The following is a 21,149-nucleotide window of genomic DNA, read 5'->3' as shown; positions in this document are numbered from 1 at the left end:
GGGGGTCAGTTTTTATAATAGATCTTTGAAAAATTTGGATTTGAATTATAACCTAAAGATACTAATATAGATAAATAAAATCCAATTTTTGATTTTCAAAGTTTTATTATAAAAACTCATCTTTTTTCCGAAAAATACATTCAATCAGTCTTTGCCATGTTATTTTCATTTAGTTGACTAGTGCTATACACTGTAGGCTATATAACAAAAACATTAATGGCATTAATAAAAACACTTACACTGACAAGCTACGCGATATCACGTTCATAATCGAATGCGATTCATCTGCGATTATGAACGCGATATTGCTCCATCTGAAAGCACGTGATGGAGATCACAGAACCAGCTTTACTGACGAGATGCGCATGACAATCACAATTATCGTGCAGCCCTCATTTTTGTTTGTTTGATGATCACAAAGTACAAAGTAGATGAGGAAAACTAGGATGCCGGGTGTATTCAAACCGCCGCCATTACCAGTACTGTTTACAGTGCGTGGAATGGTGCGCTGTGATTGGCTGAATGGATTTATTGCATTCTGCAGAGAAAGGAGACTGGCGTTTGACGCGGTTTGGGAAAAAAGGGAGAATACATGACAGAATAACACGACAAATATTGCATTTTGCATAGAATTAAAAACAGACTTTTCAATACCGACCAGATAAGATACTGATTTTGGTGGAAACTGATGCAAGAGTTGATGCAAGTTGAATTGATGCAAGAGTTTCCAGTGTTGTACAAGATGCATACAATCAGCTCGCTGCACTAACAGACACACTTGACTTTCGCTGTATGACACAAGTGCACGTGGTTCTTCATAATGCATGTGAGAAATAAACTTACTGCATGTGAGAAATGAACAAGTGGCTGTATCATGAGCTGATGACTTCAAGGACAAACCCCTAAAAAAAATTTGTCATTCATAATGTTACAAAAGATTTCTACTGCAAATAAATAATTTATCAACATTTAACAATAATAATAAATGTTTCTTGAGCAGCAAATCATCATATTAGAATGGGATCAAGTGACACTGAAGACTGGAGTTATGATGCTGAAAATTCAGCTTTGCATCATAGGAATAAATGTTCATGCCAATGCCAAATTGCCTGTTATTATAACATTGAAGCCTTTCTTAGGCCTTGAACCTATCGTATCTTGACTACAAGTCTGTCAGCTCATTATACAGAAACCAGTCTATCCAAGCAATGTGACCAGCCACGACCCAACAGGAAGTAGACTCTGCATGGGCAGGTGAACGTGGGCAGCTCCCTAATAGCGGTATCAATGCATGAAGCAAAAGGTCAACCAGCAACTGCATCCCTCCCTCCGTCCCCTTATCGTTTATCCGAGCTCTTGGCATCAACAAGAGGATGTTATGTAAGATCTATTTATAAGCGCAAGCTCAATCAGTGCCGTCGTGCCCACCCGGCCTCGTAACCACGGGAACGGATCGCACGGCAGCGGCGGCTGGGAATGCGGGGAGATGTCCTTCACACTTCAACAGCAGCTGAAGGAAAGTCTGCAATACGACACGCATCAACTTAAGGATTTCAAGTGCACTTACTAAATCCATTAGAGAGCACTAAGATGCCACATGAGGCAGACCATAATAATAAGAGACAAAGGGGGGGGGGGGTTAACCCTACACAGCCTACTGTATCATATTTCTAAGGCCTCTAAGTGATCAACATGATCAGAACTGATGGAAAGCCAATTTTACACAATCTACTACGTGCCTTCTGTCATAATTACATGATTTTTACATGATTTGTTGTGTGTATGTATGTATATATATATATGATGGGTACAAGGCGTAAGACAGGCTTTGATGACATGTATATGTATAAGGGCTGTCAGTTTAACGTGTTACCTTAATTAGTTATGAAAAAATATTTAAAATTTAAATATTTTTACGCGGTTAACGCACTGGCCCTGCCCCCAGACGTGTACGTTATCTTACATTTCATACAGTTGACTGTTGACAAATATGATGCAGGACAACAACTCCATAAATGTAATTATGCCCTAAAATTCAAGATAATGGTGCAAATATCACCCGAATATCACAAGTTTAAATGTGACTTTACACAACAGTTCAGCAAATAAGAAGTTGATATTGTGTTAAATTTTAAAGACAATATTATGTGTTTTTGCTCAATTTTGGAGAGAACACATTACCTTTAAAGCCACAGGAGAATTGTTGCATGTCTCCAAGCAACACAGCAGTGTTTAGTTTCTGAATGAATCTGTGTTTTGAACAAATCATGTGAATCAACAATTCAAAGGCATATTCATAAAGAGAGCCATTTACTTAATTCCTGAATGAATCAGCAGTTTGAATCGAATGAAGACATTTACCGCCACCTGCTGGCAGATTTAATTTCTTATCTAGAGTACCATTTCATTAAAAAATAATAATAATAATAAAAACACTAAAGGGATAGTTCACCCGAAAAATTTAAATTGTGTCATCATTTACTCTGTGTTATCCTAATGGGCAACATGGGCTGCAGCCCAGGGCCCTGAACACTAGGGGGCCCTCGAGTCAATTCTCTTTTGCATTTAATAGGGTTGCCAACCGTTCCTATAATACGGAATCGTCCTGTATTTAAAGCATCAGTTTATCCCGTATTTGCAGGCATACGCCGTATGACCATAGGCTACAAATAACAAATAAATTATTATTTTTCTAAAGCATTTAGCCGTTCAAGGAAGGCTTTAAAGGTCCCCTGAAGTGCCTTGAAACACGCAGCGCTATTCTATGTGGTAGACAGGTCGGGACATATCGAGCCTTTTTAAAATAGCCAAAAGCGTTTTGTTTATATCTGCCCAGGGTGGGCGCTTCGGATTCTAGAGAGCATTTGATTGGTCAGAAGATTTGATAAGAAGATGAAGTACGAGATGATGTAAAATAATACAAAAATCACTGATCCATTCTGTGGAAGTGACGAACTGCAACCTTTGAATGCTTGTACAGTGGGGAAAAAATTATTTGATCCCCTGCTGATTTTGTACGTTTGTACACTGACAAAGAAATTATCAGTCTATAATTTTAATGGTAGGTTTATTTTAACAGTGAGAGACAAAATAACAACAAAATAAGTATTTGACCCCTTCGCAAAACATGACTTAGTACTTGGTGGCAAAACCCTTGTTGGCAATCACAGAGGTCAGATGTTTCTTGTAATTGGCCACCTGGTTTGCACACACCTCAGGAGGGATTTTGTCCCACTCCAGATCCTCTCCAAGTCATTAAGGTTTCGAGGCTGATGTTTGGCAACTCGAACCTTCAGCTCCCTCCACAGATTTTCTATTTTCTATACTAGGCCACTCCAGGACCTTAATGTGCTTCTTCTTGAGCCACTCCTTTGCTGCCTTGGCCTGGAATACCTATCCATGACCCATTTTGCTGTTAAAATGCTGTTAATTGTACAGTTTTTAGAAGTAAAAATAACAAATCAATGTATAATTTACAGTCAAAAACTGTAAACTGATATTCCCAGAATTCCCTGCGTGACACTCCACATTTGAAAGGATTTTGTTTAAATAATCATGTTTTTTAATAGTTTTTGTTATCAGTTATGTACATTTGGGCTTTATGTTACATCTTCTGTTGTTTAATGAAAGTGTACTGCTTTATTTAAGTATCATGTGTGTTACCACAATGGTGTTTTGTGTTTGCATGAATGACTCTGTGCACCTTCTATATATTAGTATATACTTCTGCTTGTGGTGAAGCTACCTGTGATGAGCTTTGATTCTTCCTGTGGCTTTCTCTTTTACCACCTGCATTGTTATGGTGGTTGTCAGTATGTTAAAGGTACAAAACAGATTTTAATAGCAGTGTGTGTTGTTGAATTTAGTGGTTTACATTCAAATGTCCCTGTTTGTAAATTACAGTTTTATACTGTAAATTTTACAGTTTTGTTCTGTAAATGTAAAACCACAGCTGCCAGAATTATTTTGTAAAAACTACAGATTTTTTTTTTTTTTTTTTTTTTACAGTGTAGCCCATTCCAGCCTTGTGTAGGTCTACAATCTTGTCCCTGACATCCTTGGACAGCTCTTTGGTCTTGGCCATGGTGGAGAGTTTGGAATCGGATTGATTGCTTCTGTGGACAGGTTTATGCAGGTAACAAACTGAGATTAGGAGCACTCCCTTTAAGAGAGTGCTCCTAATCTCAGATCCTTACCTGTATAAAAGACACCTGGGAGCCAGAAATCTTGCTGATTTATAGGGGATCAAATACTTATTTGACTCATTAAAATGCAAATCAATTTATGGCTTTTTAAAAATGCGTTGTTCTGGATTTTTTTTTTTCTTTATTATTCTGTCTCTCACTGTTAAAATAAACCTACCATTAAACTAAATTGAAATCTTATTTTTCTGTGTGTGCGCACTTTGGATGGGTTAAATTCCGAGTATGGGTAACCATACTTGGCCACATGTCATGTCACAAATACCTGAGAGAAGATGTCTTTCACTATTGTAAGTTTATGCTTTTAAACAGAGAAACAAAATTATTAATTTTTTAAATGTCTAGCGCATTATAAGAAGGGCAGGAAGAAGCCCTTTTAGTGGTGAATGATATTTAATTTTATTTGCTGGGCTGTTGCTGATTTGTAAGATTATTACTCGATAATATCGTTTAATTTACGGACATAATTTTTTGCCTCCTATGGAATTATGATGTGCGCATTGAGTTTGATGTTGAATTGATTTTATGTTGAATCAAATAAAATATTTCTTTCTAAGGCTACAATTTGTGATGTCTACTTGATACATTCTCATTTAACACAAAAATAGCTTTAAATAATCTTTTGTGGGTATTTTCAGTCAATGATCATTCATGTTTTCAATAACCGCTGGCCAAACTCAAAAACGAAACTAAAAAAAACTAAAACTAAAAATTAAAAACTGGTGTTTTGGGGGCCCTATGTAGCTTGCGTATTCTGCGTATAGGGAGGATCGGCTCTGTATGCAGTCATTTCCTGGAGGATGAAGTGAAGGAATTGATACCATATATATATATATATATATATATATATATATATATATATATATATATATATATATATATATATATACACACACACACACATATACACACTTGTTATTTTATTCCTGACTAAAGCGGAGGTCAGCTATAGACGCACTCTCACATGCCTGTTGAGTAACAGCACTCACACCTGTTGTGCTTCATTACACTCGTGTGTGTCTGCTCATGTCTTGTGAAGCTGTTTGGAGTTTACAGTAACCAAGAGGGCTGTGAGCAAAAACAGAGCTATGCACACGGCTAACTTCAAGTGCACAGAACATCTCCAAGGACGACTGCGACCGTGACAAAGTCTGAAAAAGAGTGTAAATATTTATAGGTCACGGAATTAACAAACGCATACAAGCACTTCCTCCTCACACACACACGCACTGGGTGTTTGTTATGTAGGACACAAGCTAATGTTTAACCGAGGTACATGCACTTATGTGGCAGGCGACAAGTGTGGGGTGCGATCTGAAACCTCAGGAGTCCTCCAGTTTGAATTTGTCCCGCTACACCTGACGCCATTTTTTTAATGTTACATAACAGACCTGAGGTAAGAGTCAAGGTTCTGAGTTCAAAAGAGTGATATTGTCATTCTTCAGATGATGACACCTGCAATAAAAATAAAAAAAATATCCGATAATAGAGGCAAAACAAAAGCCCTGACCTTTGGATCCCAATCTGTGGGCCAATTTCTAAGGCTCAAGGATGGAGACCCTTCTTTCCCCTCCCAGGTGCAGAGAGCGTATTTCTATTTATACTTCTCTCAGGAAATTGCCGAGCCATACGTGTGTGTGTGTGTGTGTGTGTGTGTACGTGTGTGCGGACCAGCTGGAAATAACATGGCTCATCTCCTGCATTCAAATGAATGTGTCACTTTCTCTTTTTAAAAGAGACTAAGATGCAGCATATACAGTAAAGCCAAAAAAAGAGTGCTTCAAGGCATAGTTCAACCAAATATGAAAATTCTTAAAGATATTTTGAAGAAAGTTTTTTTGCCCCATACAATGAAAGGAAAAACACCACCACCACCACCAAAACTAACTAAATAAAGAAATAAATTATAATAAAATAAAAACAAAAATAAATGAGGGTGTAAATTATTATTTAGATACTATTACAGTATTTATATTTTTAATTATATTTTCAGATTCATTTTAATTGCATTTCATTTAATTTATTTTGGTTTTTAATATTTTTATTTATTTTTATTTCAGCGTTAGTTTTCGAAATTTTAGTACTTCAACCTAAACATATATATTTTAGTCTGCCAATATATACACACACACAGTGGTGTTAAAAATGTTGCCCCCTTCCTGATTTTTTTTTTTTTTTTTTGCATGTTTGTCACACTTTCATGTTTCAGATCATCAAACAAATTTAAATATTAATCAAAGATAACAAGTAAACACAACATGCAGTTTTTGAATGAACTTTTTTATTATGAAGGGAAAACAAAATCCAAACCCACATGGCCCTGTGTGAAAAAGTGCTTGCCCCCTAAACCTAATAACTGGTTGGACCACCCTTAGCAGCAACAACTGCTATCAAGCGTTTGTGATGACTTGCAATGAGTCTGTTACAGCACTGTGGAGGAATTTTGGGGCATGAACCGCCTTTTTAAGGTCATGCCACAGCATCTCAATAGGATTCATGGCAGGACTTTGACTAGGCCACTCCAAAGTCTTAATTTTGTTTTCCTTCAGCCATTCAGAGGTGGATTTGCTGGTGTGTTTTGGATCATTGTCCTGCTGCAGAACCCAAGTTCGCTTCAGCTTGAGGTCACGAACAAATGGCCGGACATTGTCCTTCATCACAGCAAGTCTTCCAGGTCCTGAAGCAGCAAAACCATCACACTACCACCACCATATTTTACTGTTGGTATGATGTTCTTTTCTGAAATGCTGTGTTACTTTTACGCCAGATGTAATGGGACACACACCTTCCAAAAAGTTCAACTTTTGTCTCGTCAGTCCACAGAGTATTTTCCCAAAAGTCTTGGGGATCATCAAGATGTTTTCTGGCAAAACTGAGACGAGCCTTTATGTTCTTTTTGTTCAGCAGCGGTTTTCGTCTTGGAACTCTGCCTTGCAGGCCTTTTTTGCCCAGTCTCTTTCTTATGGTGGAGTCACGAACACTGACCTTAACTGAGGAAAGTGAGGCCTGCAGTTCTTTAGATGTTGTTGTGGGGTCTTTTGTGACCTCTTGGATGAGTCGTCGCTGCGCTCTTGGGGTAATTTTGTTCAGCCGGCCACTCCTGGGAAGGTTCACCACTGTTCCATGTTTTCTCCATTTGTGGATAATGGCTCTCACTGTGGTTCGCTGGAGTCCCAAAGCTTTAGAAATGGCTTTATAATCTTTTCCTGACTGATAGATCTCAATTACTTTCTTTCTCATTTGTTCCTGAATTTCTTTGGATCTCAACATGATGTGTAGCTTTTGAGGATCTTTTGCTCTACTTCACTTTGTCAGGCAGGTCCTATTTAAGTGATTTCTTGATTGCAAGAAATTTATATTTTATTTATTTTTATTTTTAAAATTAGATTTTTCACACAGGGCCATGTGGGTTTGGATTTTGTTTTCCCTTCATAAAATAAACCCTTCGTTTAAAAACTGCATGTTGTGTTTACTTGTGTTTTCTTTGATTAATATTTAAATTAGTTTGATGATCTGAAACAATAAAGTGTTCTTTTTTATATATTATATTATATTACAAATTAAATGAACAAATGAACAATCAGTTAACAATACAACACTGGAACTATAAGGTCTCTGGAATACATCAAACATCTGATTGGTCAACAGTGACATTCTGTGATCAAATATTTTAGTATAATGATGGGTAAGTTAGATTAATTATCTTTGTCCTCTGCAGCCAATTCGGTACATTTCTCAGATCTGATATCAGCTGTCTCAGCATTTTCTTCTTACATATTACAATTATGTTATTAACAACATTGTGTTTTAGCACTCGAAAAATTCAATTTGACCCATGCAATTCACCAAGAACTTATCCTATTGTAATCTATGACGTAAAAAAATCTAATTTATGGTGCCCTTTATTTGTTTATTTTCCACTATTGCAAAACCTTTGACATGCTGCTTAAAAGAAGGTTGATTATGAGTGTCTATTTATAAATGGACTTTGGCTCTGTGAGTATATATTTGATCTTCTAGAATGTTTTATGAGTATTTTACATCGTTCTGTCACAGAGGAACGCATACACTGACATCACAGAGCAGGAGATTGTGTGTGTGTGTGTGTGTGTGTGTGTGTGTGAATAGCTGCTCAAGCATCTCAGGCTAGCTGCCCACTTGCTGTAGAGCAAGTGGTTGACGCTTCCATCACAGGTCATCCAGAACTCGGCTGTTCTCACACACTCTGCTTTGGCACTGTACTCTCGCTGTCTCTCGTTCCCTCCCACTCCTACTGGAGCATTACTCACCACAGATGAAGTCCCGTCTGCCCTTCTGACTTCTGTCTGGACTGGAGGTTTTACAGAATACAGGCCCAGTATCTGAGCCGAGCGCCAATGGATTCTGATTTAGGATGGTAATTTCCACCCTTCATAATTATTCAGTTCATTGTCGGCTGCTTCAAGTGTGTGAAATTGGATCTCATGTATCCTGTGACCTCATCATTTTTCAGTGGTAACCTGTGACTTCCAGATGGCATAATTGATCGTTTCATAAAATATTTTTGTTTTTGGAAAATCAAATAAAAATATATATATAAAACAACAGTTTACCAAAGTTATGTACAGCAAAAAAATAAATAAATAAAAAAAAAAAGGTAAAAAATAAAATAAAATATTCGGATCAAATCTTGTGGACAACAGTGAAGGCTTCCTTAAAATGTCTTAAGAGGTGTGAAGGCTTCCTAAAACAAATATGCTTAAAGTGCCCCTATTATGGATTTTGGAAAATGACCTTTCATGCAGTGTGTAACACAGCTCAAAGTGAATGAAAACATCCTGCGAAGTTTTAAATCTAAAAGTGCACCGTGTATAAAGTTCTTGTCTCTCAAAAGAAAGAGTCAACTCTGAATCATTGAAACGAGTCATTTTTAAAACAAATCCCCCAAGCCATTTCATGTTGACATCAACATGAAACATTAGCATATTGCCCGCCCACTTGTTGGTCTTTTCACATTGGTCTGAATGAAAATGCAAATTCATTCTTTGCCGCTAGGTGCCGCTTTTGAAGCGTTAAAATAGCTGTTTCCCGGTAACGCTGTACACAAATCAACACTGCGCTCACAAACGCGGTTTAAAAAAAAAATCTGTTTTTGGTTTATTGTTACACTACCAGCAAAATGTATTTATTAAAATTTATTTATTATTTTTGAAATACGTGTCTTATGCTCACAAGGCCAGCATTTATTTGATTATTTGAAAAAAAAAAAAAAAAAAAAAAAAAAAAAAAAAAACTGTAATATTGTCAAATTGCTATAAAGTTATAAAATAACTTTCATATTTCAATATGTTTTAATTTAATTTATTTGTGTGATGGCAAAGATGAATTTTCAGCACAAAAACAAACTGAAATATCTTTTTGACAGCCTCTCAACTCATTCATCACAACATTTAACAACATATCACCATAACAAATGATTGGAAAAACAATTTGCACTTGAGTCACGTCAAACCTTTCCACAATCACAGCCTTTTTTTCAACTGCTGAAACATACAGCAAGGCCTAAATGGAGCGAGACAAACAGACTAAATTTAGTGCCATGTCCATGCAAAAGAAGCCTTGAACAATAATCCTGTTTGGGAAAGTCCCTTGTTCTTACTGTATTGTTGTAACTGGTCCATATTATATATGTAGTAAAGCCATGAGCAAGTGTGCACACATATACAGATACGCATTTCCACACATATCTGGAAGTTAGGTAGACAGCGTGTGGTTTGCCCTGTTGCACTTCTCTTTGTGTTCACCAACACACTTCCCCGTCCTCTCTGCCCTCAACTTTTGCATAATCTATCTGCTTCCCTATTATTCAGTCCATTACCTCTCTCTCCTCAGACTCCATCCCTCTTTTTCCCTTTGCCTGGTAACAGCATGTGTTATCCTGACAACCACCTCAGAATACCTCTGTAAACAAACAAATTGTGGAGGGCAATTGGCTTGTGTTGTGCAATGACCAAACAAATGCCTCTCTGTTCATGAACCAGGCCATATTATGAAAGGCTAAGTAATGCTATTCATCCTCTGATATGTTTCAGATTCACTTAGCGCCTCAAAATACCACTTGTATGGCTCTAATGAGGAGTTTTAAAGTAGACATCTTTCTTCTTTTCATGGGAATAGTTTTGCAGCCTGCCTGACCATCTATAAACACGGATTGAAAAACCCTGTGCCAAAATATCTCACGTTACAGTAAGCAAGGAACTTACATCAGCAAGAGCATCCTTGCTTAGTTTTACTTCTTGATCTGCCTGCACTTTTTTGGTTTTCATTCAATCTGTGTAATACATCAAGCAAAATCCACAAACCCAGGGTTCGCTGTTTGGACCATTTCACTTCTCTGTCTATACCAGGTCACTCGGTACAGTCATCCAATCAAATGGCTCTTTTTAATCAATGTCATGCCGACAATGATGCGCTTACTGACTCAACTAACCTTTAAACACCCTTGAGATATGATCTAGCAGACCTCCAAAGTCATTTTCTAATCAAAATGCTTTTGAATTCAACATACTTTCATATCTAAAATTTTCTGAAAACATGCCTGGGTCACATTTGACCTCAAAATAAAAAGTAGAATTAAATTAAATTCTCCATATTTGATGAACCATTATATTTTTTTTTAATTGTGGCATTATTTTCATTGTTTTTAATTTCATTAATTTAAATTTTGTGTGTGTGTGTGTTTTTTTAATGCATATCACTGTAATATAATTTGTAACTTTTAAATTACAATTATTCAAATGTAGTACAACAACGTATTTCAATGATGCAGAAACAAATTACCAATTTAAATATTATATGATATAATTGTTTTTAATAATTAATTAATATTTGATATAATTATTTTACTAATATAAAATTAAAAACATTAATATAATATAAAAACTAAAATAATAAAACATTAATCTAATCTAATAATACCACAATGCAAAATAAAACATCATAAATAATTATTTTTGTTTTTTATTATAATTTGATAATATAATATAATATAATATTAGTTATTAATAGTTACTAAGGTAATTGTTAAGTTTAGGTATTGGGTAGGATTAGGGATGTAGAATATGGTCATGCAGAATATGTGCTTTATAAGTACTAATAAACAGCCAATATGTTAATAATATACATGCTAATAAGCACTAGTTAATAGTAAGAATTGGTCCCTATACTAAAGTGTTACCATATACAGTATATAAACTGTACTGTAATAGGCTTCTTATCTGTTTAATTTGATTGTGGGTGTAATTTTGGCCTAGAGATGTAGAATGAAGTGAATCTGGAGTTTAGGAATTTGCAAACCCAGAGCATTTACTGAGAAAGGTGTAGCAGAGGACAGCAGAATAAATCTTCTAAAAAGAAGCTATTTACAATGAGTAAACTCAGTAATTCCCCTGTTAACACTAGAGAATGTTACCCCGCACACACGTACACACGGTTAAAGTGCAGACTACCCCTAGTTCTCTCCTTCTTTCATGTGGTTTCTTCACATCCTTCAAAAGACACCCAAATGACTCTGCAAACCGGCTGCAAATGTGTCAGGCAGGTTGTCCACAAAACCCTTTTAGCGCTGCAAGAATGCTTAACAAATCTAACCCAATGCACTGAGGTTGACGCTGACAAGCGCAACAGGTTTGTAACACATTATCGGGAATTAAAGCGAGACAAAAAAAGACTATTTAAACACCATCAGATTTTTTTATGCATTGTAAAATTTTCAATTGAATTTTTGCACATTTCCATCCTCAATTCTTATTATCATAATGTGAAAAATATAATTCTGATCACTGTAATGTAAAACAGTGGTGTTTAGAGATTATGGCTATATATGTTGTAATATCTATATACTGATTGCATGCACAGTAAATTATCATTGTATCCTACCTAAAGCTCTTTACTATGCCTATTACTTCATTTCATTTCTTATTTATTCATTACTATTATATTATGGTATATTAATTATTTGGTACAATGCACTTAATGTGTACATACATGTTTTTTACATTGTACTTTTTAAATACCCGCATGTAATTACATCTGTAGGTAATATCTGTAATTACATTTATAATTACACCGTTGATCCATCCCTTACACCTTAACCGATCCTTAAACCCACCCAAACCACCAAACCTGTCCCTAACCTTATCCGTATCCCACCTCAATAGCAACAAACGTGTTTTGCAATACAATATGAACACAATAAGTACACTGTACTTATTTTTTTGATGTAAGTAGTAATTAAGACGGCTTAATATAAAGTTCCTAAACTCCAGATTCACTTCATTCTTGAACATCTCTAGACCAAAATTGCACCCAAAATCAAATTAAATAGATAAGAAGCCTATTACAGTATAGTTTATATATATGGTAACACTTTAGCATAGGGACCAATTTTAACTATTAACTAGTTGCTTATTAGCATGTATATTATTAACATATTGGCTGTTTATTAGTACTTATAAAGCACATATTCTGTATGACCATATTCTACATCCCTAATCCTACCCAATACCTAAACTTAATTACCTTACTAACTATTAATAACTATTATATTATATTATATTAGTGTTTTATTATTTGATAGTATTAAAATAATTATTGAAAATATGTATTAATTATTGAAAATAATTATATCATAATTTTGTATCAAACTGTGTGCTTCTAATTTTATAAGAACAGTTTGGACAGAACCCTTTTCTATTCTAACATGACAGTGGCTCTGTGTATAAGGCAAGGTTCAAAAAGAAATGATTGATTCAGTCAGTGTGGAAGAACTTGACTGGTCTGCAGAAAGAAAAGTCCTGATCTCAGCTGAACACCTCTGGTGTGACTTTAAATGCAGACCTTGAGCCGAAAACTCATCACCAAACACCAATGATTAGTACATACACTATATGGACAAAAGTATTGGGACACCCCCTTCTTTAGAACAGAAGAAGGCACTTCCAAAATGTACTATTAATCTCCAATTTAGGAGATTAATAGTACACTTTTACTCAAAACTCACTTTAAACAACCATTGAGTGTTTGTAATGACTTCCTTTCGCGATCACATGTGGAATTTGGTCGTTTACTGTTGTTAAAATATGCTATTTATAGCCTTTTTAATCGCTGTACAAATTAACATTTCAGATGTACATTTCATTATTGTTATGAACATATCCAAATCTCTAGAAAATCACATATAAACCATATCCTATCGTAATCGTGTGTTTATTATCTTATAGAATCTATAGTGGCTGTTGTCATGTTTATTTCTGCTGTGTAAAAGCCTGTTTGTGATGTTACAACTGCCTCTCCGGTCTTAAGTTGCCAAGTATAATACACATTAGTAAAAGAACTTGAGTAATAGTAAAAATATTCCTAAATATAGGTTTCATGTTCTTGAGGAATAATTATTTGACTTGTTTTAATGTAATTTTGAGGTGATATGACCCACACGTTCTTGACAAGTTTTGTATGTATGAGATTTTGTGAGCCTTTATAAGGTAAACAAAGGTGCCTCATTGTCATGATAATGAGAACACAACATTTCACGTCATTATGGACACTTTTATCTCTTTGTGTGTACCTGTATCTGTCCGTCTCAATCACATTCCTCTCTTTTTGTGTCTCTCAATCACTGGCTAACTGGGTCTCTCACAGTGACCCAGTTAGCACAGACACGGAGCTGGCAAGAGTCTTTTCTACATTATTCATCTACATTGGCTTATGTAATGCAGTCATGTGAGCGGGTGCCTGTTGGGTAGCCGGAGTATCGTCAAGTAGAATGCCTATGCTAATAACAGGGCTGATTATGCAACGCGCCTATTTACAAAAGCACCCATGCAAAACACATGCGTAAGCACAGAACCCAGCCCTGCCAGGCCGGGACATCTAATTGTCTCTACAATCGGAGCAGCAATCTCTTCTTTGACATTGACTGCCTCCACCGCCACGCATCACCCTCCCTGTCCGCGCGCAACCTTGCATTGAGTCTAGCCATTTGCCAGGTTGCCATAGCAACCACACTGCACCTGCAAATCCCTGGCTGTGTGACTGCAGACGGTGACGTGTGGCCCTGCTCTGAACTGGACTGCCTCCAGTTGACGATCTGAGTGCTCGCTTTGCCTTAGTGTCACTGATTAACATATTACTATCATACTACTACTAATACTTCAATATACAGTGGTTTTATGCACATATTCTGTATGCATAAAATATACAGATTATTTATTTTGCCAAAATGAGTAGTATACCACTTTTTTAAGCAAAACAAAAAACAAAACCATACAAATATATACAATAAATGCATTCAATTATATATATATATATATATATATATATATATATATATATATATATATATATATATATATATATATATATATATATATATATATATATATATATATATATACTATCATTTACATATATGATAGTAATATGTTAATCAGTGAGTATATATATATATATATATATATATATATATATATATATTCACTGATTAACATGTATATGTGTGTGCTTTTAAAACATGAACAAAAAATAAATAAATAAAAATAAGATAAATGTTAACTGAAATAAAATATATAAAAACTTTTCTAATTTTAATTTTGTTTAACTTAAAATTAAAACAAAAAATACAGACTACAAAAAAAAATGGCAAAACTATCAAAAACATCATCAAAACAAAAATGACAAACCTCTAAGTCCGTCTGCAATTTTTTTTTTATATAGATTTTTTTTTCTTTTAAATTAGCATTTTTATTAGGCTCCTACAAAAACAAAACAGCCATATATGAAACAAAACAAACATTAAAAATACCCATTTTTGTTCCCAAGATGATATATAGACACCTATTATTTAAACATGCAGCTTCATGAGTTCATGTCACAAACATGAGGTGATACTATAGTACAACACCGTACTTACTAATAATGCCTATTTTTAGTCATTTTAACCTACCATAAATATATTCATTAAGTAGAAAGCTGCTATTCTTGAAAACAGCTTTAGCCTCCACGCATTCCTTCAGTTCCTCTCTCATTTTCTCTCTCTCTGCACTTTCTGTTTTCTTCAATTTACCCATTGACTCCTCAGTGACCCGAGCTATCTGTCTCGCCTGCAGCAGCCTTATTAGTGTTTTCTTATCTTGATTCAATGCATGCTCTCCTTCCCTCTTCCTGTTTTGCACCAAAGGAGGATGCCCTGCATTTCAAAGGAAAGGACACGGCTTTCCTACACAGAGATGAGATATGCAAAAACCCCACCTTGTATCAAAACACCAATTCAGATAAAGGGTCTGGATATGCTTTAGTTCATGTGGCAATTAGCTCTGTCATGTATACTGCTGATTTTACCACATCTGCCCTGGATCAGCTGACAGACTGTGCCACACACAAGTGCCACAATCATTGTTTACTACAGTATCTGAATTCACGGTAGATTTGCACGAGAGGTTTAAAAGCAGAACAGAGGCTTAGCTCATGTACTACAAGTCAAAAAAACAACCACTCAACCCCCAGCTGATCTCACCTGTATGACAGGGTTCCCTCCCTCCAGCAGTGCGATGGCCAGCAGGATGCTTTCCTGGAAGATTCGGTCACTCGTGGCGTTCATGATGAGGTCAATGACCAGGTCAGACGCACCTTCTCTGTCCAGATGACACTGCACTTCTGCCAGGCTAATCTCCCCTCGACTGCCCACTGAACCTCCACCACCTCCTGGGAATAAAGAATAATATATATAAATATTATACGCGTTCCACAGTTCAAAAGTTTCAAGAGAGGGTAATTTTTTATTTTTATTTTTTTAACGCACTGAATTAATCAAAAGTGACAGTAAAAAAAATTTTGATGCTACAAAAGCTTTCTATTGCAAATCAATTCTGTTCTTTTTAACGTTTCTTCATCAAAAAATCCCGCAAAAATAACATTGCAGTTCCACAAATACATCAAGTAGCACAACTGTTTTTGACATTGATTGTAACAAGTTAAATGTTAAAGTTAAATATAATTGACGACCAAATATGAACGACCAGCATATGAACATTTAGGTTTGCTATCACAGGAAAAAATAACATTGTAATATGAAAATTTAAAAACATGCACTTTGATATTTGAATATGTAATGTTTGACATTTAAAAAATTTAACATTTATTTTTATAATAATGTAAATATATTTTAACTATATTTTAGATCAAATAAATTCAGCATTGTGAGCATGAGAGACTTCTTTTATAAACATTAAAGCATCTTACCAGGCACTGAAATATTAGCTTAATCGGTTCAATGCATTTACATGACATATCATATGACACCATTTTGATATTAGTTAGAATTTTAATGTGCATGTACACACATTCACTGAAAATGTATTTTGTTAATTACAGAACTAAATAATCAATAAAAATTATTATAATTTTGCCCACATACAAGTTCGTTTCTTATATAATTGCAGCTCTTTTTCAGTTCCAATCAAATTTTAATGGTACAACTAAAATCAAATAAAATCAATCCAATTCATGAGCAAATCTCAACTGTAATCAGCGTTGAGAACTTGAGCAGGCCTTTTTGATGAGATGTTGCACTAATTTGACACAAAATCTAAGAACGGGTAGTCAACAAATGACCAACAAATGACCTTTATGGTAAGTTTGGGTCAAAGTTTGATCAAAACCTAGTTTTCCTATCATCTGCAGTCAGTTCCCCTAAAGAGATTTCCGCTTTAACGCACTCGCTAGAGGTTCATCTGGAGGCTATTCACACAGGAAGTGCGGGTGCCACATTCTTGTCGCCTGGCAACAGCGATGGTTCTGAATATATAGGACACATAGCATAAAGAAGAAAGTGGTCGGGGAGGGAGTCATCCTTAGCAGCAGGGTATTACAAAAAGAAGTTGGCATCTATGTCTGAAAAGGTCAGCTTGCATCATCTATTATAAGAAACTTGCAAAATCTTATTATAAGGTGCGCTGCACAAACCTGTAGGAGTCTTGGTCTGCCCGCCGGGGGTGAACGGCCCATTGCTGAAATTGGTCAAACTGTCTCGCCTGCCTCCCGGCTTGAAATTGCCATAGTAACGGTTCACCAGGACTTGCCTCAAAGCTTCACTCTGACAACAGGGAAGGGGGTACAGGAGGGGCATTATGACCTACATCATCAACAGCGTACATCAGTGTGCCACCATGACACTGGACACAGATGTGCGTTCGAGTCTGTGCGAGTCTGTTGTCATGACAAATATAGTGAAAGAGCGTTCGTTTTGACGCATTTGGTTTAAAAAGCTTGTTTGCGTCTTTTTACAGATATCAGAAGGATCCCAGCGTAAGTAACAAGTGGATAGTTTATTTTTAATGGCAACCCGGAACGTGTCAGAGGATTGGTCGGAGCATTTAGTTTTGTAAACGAGACACAGTGTCATGGAGAGTTCACAAAGAAACATTTCTTGAAAGATGAAGCGGTACTAGATCTGACTGTAGCCGCATCACAAACCGTAAGTAAATGATTTCATAATGCTTTGTCTGGAAATGATCGTTTTATTTTGATTATGTTGTCAAAACACTCACATGCAATAGCGAGGGGGCGTTGATACAGTTAGTTTGCAATGATGTTAGCCAATCATAGCAGAGGCTGATTACTGAGAATCTTTAAAGGTCACGCCCCTAAAAACAGGTCGTTTTAGAGAGAGGGGCAGAATGAGGGTTGAAAATAATGATTTTTCCACCTATTCATTTGGGTTTTGTGCAAAAAAACTTTATTAACATTATAAGTAAACCTCAAGGAACATATTAAATTGAAAAAAAAAACATGTCATGACCCCTTTAACTTGAAGCCTGTTTATTGTTCGTGTTCGGAGTCAGTTAGATTTTCTTTAATAGTTATTATTAATAGTTTCATTCAGGAAGAATGTGTTAAATTGATCAAAAGTGATAGTAAAGACATATAAAAGTATTTCTATTTTAATAAAATATAAATAAATTAAAACAAGACATTTCTCTTGAACTTTCTATTCAGTCCTAAAAATCTTTTCCCATAAAAAACAAATGAGCAGCACAACTTTTTTCAACATTCATAATAAGAAATATTTCTTGAGCACCATAGAAATAAATAAGGCTTAAAAAAAGCCCCACAAAACTACAACAGAAAAGAGTTATCTTAAATTGATATACTTCACAATATTACAGTTTTTACAGTGCAGACTAATCTTAACCAAACTTTTGAATGATAGTGTATTAAAAATGCTGAATTGCTTTATATACATTGCAATGGCTTATACTGCATCATAATAATACTTGCTACACCTTTAAAGACAATAACTCATAATAAACTTTAAGTGCTCACTTAGCAAAGGTGTAGCTATGTATAGGTTATGCAGTATGTTATAACTTTCTAAAGGTGTATTATGTTATAAATATATTATACTGAAAATCTCAATAATGTGTTACATAAACAGGCTTCAAGGAAGGTGTTACCGAATTAATTTCCTTTGTGGGATGCCACTCAACTCCTCCTCAAGACCAATCCCAACCTCGTCCTGTTACATTTGATTAGTTCAGCCAGAACGAGGTCAGAAAGGAAGACAGAATCTGATAACGCTAGATCCCTTTCCTTAGTCGCATCTGACCTCATAATACCAGAGGCCTCGGATACAAGACACCACACCAATTAAGACTACTCCTAATTCAATGATTACACAGTTAAAAACAAACCCAACTGCTCACTCGAAACACCCTGAACCCGAGTCCGTGGAACCACACACACAATCACAACATCAAGATGTTAATCATCTATAAATAGATCAATCGCCTCCTTCAAACCAAAAGAGCAAATAGTCATCCAGTGAAACCTCCACCAATTTGGATCAGACAGGAGGGTGTGAACAGGGCGAGTTTGTGAATGGGCGACTCAAGAGGTGGCCAGGGTGTGCGTCCCGTGCACCGTTTCTTTACCTACCCTTCTCTGATCCTCCAGTTGCTTCTGAGGCTGGTTTGGATCAAACTCCTGAATGACGTGAGTTAGCAGAAAGCAAAAAGGAGGGAAGAAAAATGAGAAGCATAAAAAAAGGAAAGGGGTCAAGACTGAGAACATTAGTCACTATTTAGACATGCACAAACAAGTGGGGCAGATTACATCATGCAGTTAAATGAAAGGCTTGGTGGGTGGGTGCGTGTGTGTGTTTGGGAGCACACAGGCGCTGAGGAACATCATGCAGAGCAGAGGAGCATGAGCTTCAGTTTATCCATAAAGCCCTAAAATAATCCCTAAAAGGAAGCAGGAAAGAGGAAATAACAGGAAAACTAATAAATAATGAATTTCATATTATTTGCTTTTGAATCCCCTGCCCTTTTATTAATACAAACTCTGTTGTTTGACAGCATCAAACTCAGCTAACCTATTCTACAGGCCATCTGTTTTATGTCGGACCGTAGTTGTGCTTCTACAGCAGCAAGAGCGGGAATGAAACCATGTTAATTACATAAGCACCGCACAGGGCGCCAAAGCTAGAAACGTAAGCCATGAGTGAGAGGAATGAGAGAGAGAGAGAAAACTTTTATCCAGATTATGTAATGGATCCTGTGTACTATTGACACACACACTGCGGCCCATGCCCTCAGCTGCCTTGGAAAAGCAGTAGGTGTGCTTTTCGTCCTTTCTTCTCCCTGTCTGTCATACAGTACACACGGATATACAGTATGTAAAATGTACATGCAAAATGTACAATAGGACAGGCCACTTTTCTGCAGCCTTGGTTTCAGATGGTTTCTTGCTCATTCAGTTTCTACAAAGGCATTTAAAAAAAAAAAATGAATTGAAGAAAGGATCTAAAGTCATATACCAATCCAACTAGTTCACAGAATGAATGAAAAACTTCAAAAACTGTGGAAAGTCAGAGAAAAGTCAAAAATATAAATAAATATTATTAGCTGTAATTTAGCTGTTCTTGCAGCAACTTTTCTGATTGGGGATCCATAGAGGATCTTTCTTTAGGAGTCAACCTGAAATTTGGTTAGTAAACTTGGATTTGGATCAAAAAATATTTAAGAAAATCAGAGAAAAAAAAATGAAAAAGTGTAAGGCTGTATCTTTTATAAAGGAATTAAAGGGATAGTTCATCCAAAAAGTAAAATTCTGTCATCATTTATTGACCCTCATGTCATTCCAAACCTGTATGAAGATATTTTAAAGAATGCTGGTAATCAAAAATTTGATCGTCAACCAATCTAGATGGTTAAAACTAGAAAGAAAAAAAGCTGAAAAGTTGAGATCATACAAATCCCGAATTCTACAGAAGCATATATCTTCGAGCACATGGTATGCTTCTTTGGAAAGGTCACTTGTTATCAGATAACTTCTCAATGGAGAAAATTAATGGGTTTTCACGTCCAGATCCCAATCAATAATCAGCAAGTCCAAAAACAGGTCAGCTTATTGTTATATTTCCACACCGAGGGGAAAAACAGATCTAAGAGGAAAGATCTAAGTGTGGTGTGTGTCAGCGTGGGGCTTTGTTTTCCCATTTGCATGGGCAGAGATGACTCAAAGCGGAGATAAAGAGGCTACTGCAATGCAATGAAGCGAGGACGTGGTATGAGACGATCAACTACTGACTGCAACAACCCATATTCCCACATCCCAGCCCAAGTTTGACAGGGAGGGTGAATATGTGTTGGACACACCTCTGCTGGGACCTCTGGTTCTGGTGGGGGTGCAAGCTAATGGAGATAAAAAGTCATGAGTTAGTTAATGCAGATTAGTCTCTGGCATTGCTAGAACGTGTTAATGCCCTCGAAAAACTAGAAACTCATTAATGCATCAGACCCATCAGAAATAACCAGCCTGAGAGAATAGACTTTCCTACGTCTGCAGATTGGGAAGACTGCACATTCATCTATGCTAGCGTGGGGTTGACTGACCTCAGCAGGTCAGCCA

At 36.1% G+C, this 21,149-nt stretch overlaps 1 protein-coding gene across 1 annotated transcript in view; it reads right to left on the bottom strand.

Annotated features, from left to right (window-relative positions):
• The window catches only part of LOC306854942 (inositol 1,4,5-trisphosphate-gated calcium channel ITPR1-like), a 124,063-nt gene that overhangs the window by 38,528 nt on the left and 64,386 nt on the right, over positions 1–21,149 (bottom strand). Inside the window, exons 40-41 of the mRNA XM_079393258.1 lie at positions 17,202–17,331; positions 15,754–15,941 (exon numbers count right to left, since the gene is read on the bottom strand). Of these exons, the coding sequence (XP_079249384.1) occupies positions 15,754–15,941; positions 17,202–17,331 (318 nt within the window). The remainder of the gene's footprint in view (positions 1–15,753; positions 15,942–17,201; positions 17,332–21,149) is intronic.

Source organism: Barbus barbus (assembly GCF_936440315.1).
Source record: "Barbus barbus genome assembly, chromosome: 35".
NCBI classification, from domain to species: domain Eukaryota; kingdom Metazoa; phylum Chordata; class Actinopteri; order Cypriniformes; family Cyprinidae; genus Barbus; species Barbus barbus.
The sequence above is the reverse complement of the archived record's forward strand: the minus strand, read 5'-3'. Positions and strand labels throughout refer to the sequence as shown.